At 31.6% G+C, this 4,741-nt stretch overlaps 1 protein-coding gene across 1 annotated transcript; it reads right to left on the reverse strand.

Moving 5' to 3' along the window:
• Positions 1-485: 485 nt before the first annotated feature.
• On the reverse strand, positions 486-1,691 carry LOC107492735 (uncharacterized). Its single transcript, XM_016113795.1, has one exon. It carries the CDS (start codon positions 1,689-1,691, stop codon positions 486-488), a length of 1,206 nt encoding a protein of 401 aa, XP_015969281.1.
• Between the last annotated feature and the right edge of the window lie 3,050 nt (positions 1,692-4,741).

The raw sequence follows: 4,741 nt of genomic DNA on the forward strand, positions 1-4,741 counted from the left end.
TATTACTTGGACGACCCAGTGCACTTGCTGGTTAGTTGTACCGGAGTTGTGAAAAGTGTGATCACAATTCCATGCACCAATGCTCAGACCAGACATTTGCTCAAAACACTACAACAACCTCTTATAATTCATAATAGTCTCTGTCTCCGAAGGACAAACAAAATGGTATCATCTGCAAATTGGAGATGTGATAGTTCAATATGATCTCTCCTGACCAGCAACGGATCAATGCACCCATTCCTTACGGCTTCCTCCAACATCCTATGCAAAGCACCGACCACAAGCACAAACAAAAGAGGTGGGAGGGGATCTCCTTGTCTTATGCCCCTCTCTATTTTGAATGACTTGGATGGGGACCCATTCACCAGGACCGACATAGTGGCCGTACTGACACACTCCTTTCCCCAATTTATCCATCTTTGGCCGAATCCTATCTTCTGTAGCACAATATTCACAAAACTCCATCTGACTCTATCATATGCTTTTTAGAAATCCAGCTTGATAATTGCCGCCTTCTTTCTTTGCGTCTTGAGCCATTGAACCGTCTCATAGGCAATGAGGGCGCTGTCATGAATTTTTCTCCCCTTCACAAAAGAACTTTGTGTCTCTCCTACCAATCCCGACATGACTGACCTCATCCTTCTCACCAAAACCTTCAAAATCACGTTATACACACACCCCACCATACTAATCGGCTGAAAATCCTTGATCTCCTTGGAACCCACAAATTTCGGAGCTAGCGTTACCCACATGACATTCGCATCTGTTGGAAGCTTAGCACTTTGGAAGAACCCCATCACTGCTGCAGTGAACTCCTGACCAATATCCTCCCCGCATTGTTTGATGAAGTTCATATTGTACCCATCACTACCTGGAGTCTTAGAAGATTCACAATCCCAAACTGCCTCCCTAATTTCTTCCACAGATGGCAAAACCCCTAAGGCTTCCGCCTCCGCTCCATCAATCTTCTTCACCAAACCATCCCGAACACCAATCCTCAAAGCATATTTTTGTCGATACAGATCCTTATAAAACCCCCTAATTGCAACCTTTATTCTTGCCTGATTCCTCACTAACCGTCCACCAATCATCAGAGTGTCAATCCTGTTATTCCTTCTTCTAGCCGAGGCGATGTTATCAAAGTATTTAGTATTCTTATTTATGTTCCTAGCATATTGGGACCGTGATATCTGCTTCGAATGGATCTCTTTCCTAACATACCACTTTTCACAAAAGCTCACCAACGCCTTCCTTCTAGCCTTCGTCGTACCGTCATAAATGCAATCACTAACCATATTGTCAAGCCTCTTAATCTCCTCCTCAAACATCATTAGTCTCTTATCCATGTCGCCAAAATTATCCTTGTGCCATTTTCGCAAAGGTACTGTCAAAGCTTTTAGCTTACATGTGAACTGAGCATCTCCCAAATTTCTCCATTCATTTTTGACCACCCTCAGAAAACCCTCATGCGTAAACCAGGAATCCAAACTTCTGAAAGGTCTAGGGCCCCCTCTTACTCTTGTAAGTTCCACAATCAACGGGTAATGATCTGATAGTCCTCTTGGTCCTCCTTTTAGCCGCATATCAGGGAATTTCTCAGTCCACTCTATATTGACCAAAACCCTGTCAATCCGACTACAAGATCGATCTTTGAACCACATGAAGTTCCTATCAATAAGAGATAGGTCCATCAACAGCATATCATGTACCTGACTTTTAAACTCTTCCGCTAACGCCGGTAGTCTAGTCCCCCCCCCCCTTTGCGATCTTCAACTTGCAATATCTCATTAAAGTCTCCCAACAAGCAGAAAGAAACTTGACACAAACCCACAATATAGCTCAACTCCTCTCACACCACCTACTTCTCCTCTCTCCCATGCGCCCCATACACCAGACAATAACCACATCTCTTTTTTCAGCACCAAGCATGACCACTAGATTGAAATATTTTTATCTGGTTCTTTAAATTCTTGCTTCTACTTTCTCCACCATAAACAAATCCTCTTTTTGTCGGTATTGATAAGTTTTAGAACCAATAATATAGCATACTCATCATCTTATTTAAATTTAAAAAAAAATAACCATTTCTACCCACTAATATTTAGAACGCAAATAAAACTATCCACAAAAGAACGAAGCTAAATTTATGCTTATAAAAAAATGAGCTTTGTGCGACAAAACTATTCAACCCTTAAATTTTTGTTGACTTTTTTTTAAATTAACCAAATTCTCCAAATTATCCCTTCCATTTATCTTAAATCTCTAACAACACCATCATCTCTTTCTTTCGAAAATCCAATTTTTATATTCCTCCATCACCACCATCATTACCACCAGTATTGCTATCACCTGATTCATATCACAGTTGGCGATATCGCCTCTCCCGCACATTCGAATATCTACACTTGCAAGGAATGGACCAATAACACTATTCGTTTCTACTCACCAATATTAAAGCATCTGATTACAGGTAGCTATCTTTCACCGACATCGAAATTATTGTGTGTGAAAACTTCAACAGGATAAGATATTTTTACGATGAGAGAGATCGACGTCAAGAGCACCGTCGGGATCTCTTGGAAGACGATAAAACCGCTAGTTAAGTCCAACTGCAGTCATCAAATTTCACTCCATTAAAAGTTTTGCCTTTATTTTTTTAGGTATGGATATAAATTTAGTTTTGTTCTTATGTGAATAATTTTGTCAGTATTTTGATTGTGGATAAAAATGATTATTTTTTTTAATAAAAGAGAACTTTTATGATGTGTGGTTAAAAAATTTTTTGGTGTCTCATAAAATTAATTATTTTTTAGAATTAAAATAAAAAATTCAAAAATAAATCATAAACTATTTATTAGATTAAAATATTAATATTTATATAAAAATACGGTAACAAATTCGAATAATTAATCATAATGATGACTAATAAGAATTTAAATTACATGTGGGAACAGCTCACTCACCGATGATTTCTTAAAAATGTGAGATGAAAAACTTCATTACGTTTTGACTTTATTGCCACTTTTTTTAATGGGCCTTAATAAAAATAAAATAAACAAGTCCCGTTTCAAATGAGGATTGATGAAATTATCCTTACTCCTTACAACAATGCTCCTCAATCTTATGTCGTTTTACCACTTAAGACTTGAGATTATTATAACCACATAAATATAGAAGGGATTACCTTCACAAAACCTAACTCGCCCGGTTTCTTATTATTATATGATGAAGGAGAATTAATAAATAAATAAACAAAAACGTCCAATGAATAATGACCAGAATCTAATTCCATCATATTATTATTCGTGTTGGTCTTTTGAGATAAGGATGCATGCACTGCACCATCAAAGTATAAACATTAATTCTTTTCAAACATTATGCTAAATTATTACAGTTTTCGCCTCCTGCATGTGGGTCCCTACGGTGGCTAAACTCAAACAACATTTAAAAAATATTTATAAAATTAAAATTATACTTTTCATATTTTGATAAAACTTTTTATTTAAATTTAAAATATTATTAAATATTAAAAAATATTATTTTAATTTTTAAATATTATTAAAGTTAAATAATTACCATAACTACGATAAACATCATATTTATTCATGGAGCTATAAATTATATATGTTGAATAGCCGCATTAGTTTGAATTATCATGTGGCAGGTAAAACGTTTTACCGAAAATTATTGAAAATATATTTATTTTATATTTATTCTATGTTAACTGTCAAGTACATTAAAAATTAAAAACATCATTATTATACGCTATCAAAATCAGTTATCAATATAAAATATATGTTAAAATATAAGTACATACATATTAAAAATAAATTAAATTATATATATTTATATATAAATATATTAGTGACTGATTTTAATAACTGATTATAGTGTACGAATAATATTTTTAATAATAAATATATCTAAAAAACATTTGACATATATAGTTAATAAAAACATGACCTCATATTTTATAAAGATGTTAAGAAGAAAATAAGAAGAGTAATACAGACACAATAAAAATAATAAAGATACAAGTTTTTCGACTAGACTTTTAAAAAATTTATTTTTAGTAACTTAGGTAATCAAAAAAGTTTTTTTTGTTAGATCTTTAAAAAATTTGTCATTGACAACTTAGATCAAATAGATAAAATTAAAAGAATTAATACTAAGTATTATTTTAGATCGGATCGTTCAATTTCTTTATATAACAAGTAAAATGAATTACTCATCTTACTTAAATACACATTTATGCATTATAAATACCATAAAATTTATTCATAAAAAATTGCGTAAAATATCTTATAAATGTACTTAAATAGACTATTAATTAATTAGTTTAGAAGTGGACTAAATTTTTTGAGAATAAAATAATAAAATATAAAATTAAATAAAAGATATCACTGTAAAATTAAATCTAACTAATCTAAATTAGATTTGATTTGATTAGATTAGATCAAATTTGATTTAAATATTAAATATTTAAAATTTATTAATTAATTTAAATAAGATTTTATCTTCATAAATTAGAGCAAATTTAATCTAAATTTTAAGCATCTAAAGATATAATAATTAATTTAATTCATGTTTGATCGTATTAGATTATATCAAATTTGATTTAAATTTAAAATATCTAAAAATATTATTAAATAAATAAAAATCAAATAAAATCTTTTTACAAACCTTAAAAATAAATTTAATTTAATTTTAATTAAATAAATTAAAATTTTGTATCTCTCAA

Source organism: Arachis duranensis, chromosome 1 (genome assembly GCF_000817695.3).
Source record: "Arachis duranensis cultivar V14167 chromosome 1, aradu.V14167.gnm2.J7QH, whole genome shotgun sequence".
Lineage (NCBI taxonomy): Eukaryota > Viridiplantae > Streptophyta > Magnoliopsida > Fabales > Fabaceae > Arachis > Arachis duranensis.

Coding starts and splice junctions, on each gene's coding strand:
- LOC107492735 (XM_016113795.1), bottom strand. CDS start 1,691: ATGGACCTATCTCTTATTGATAGGAACTTCATGTGGTTCAAAGATCGA.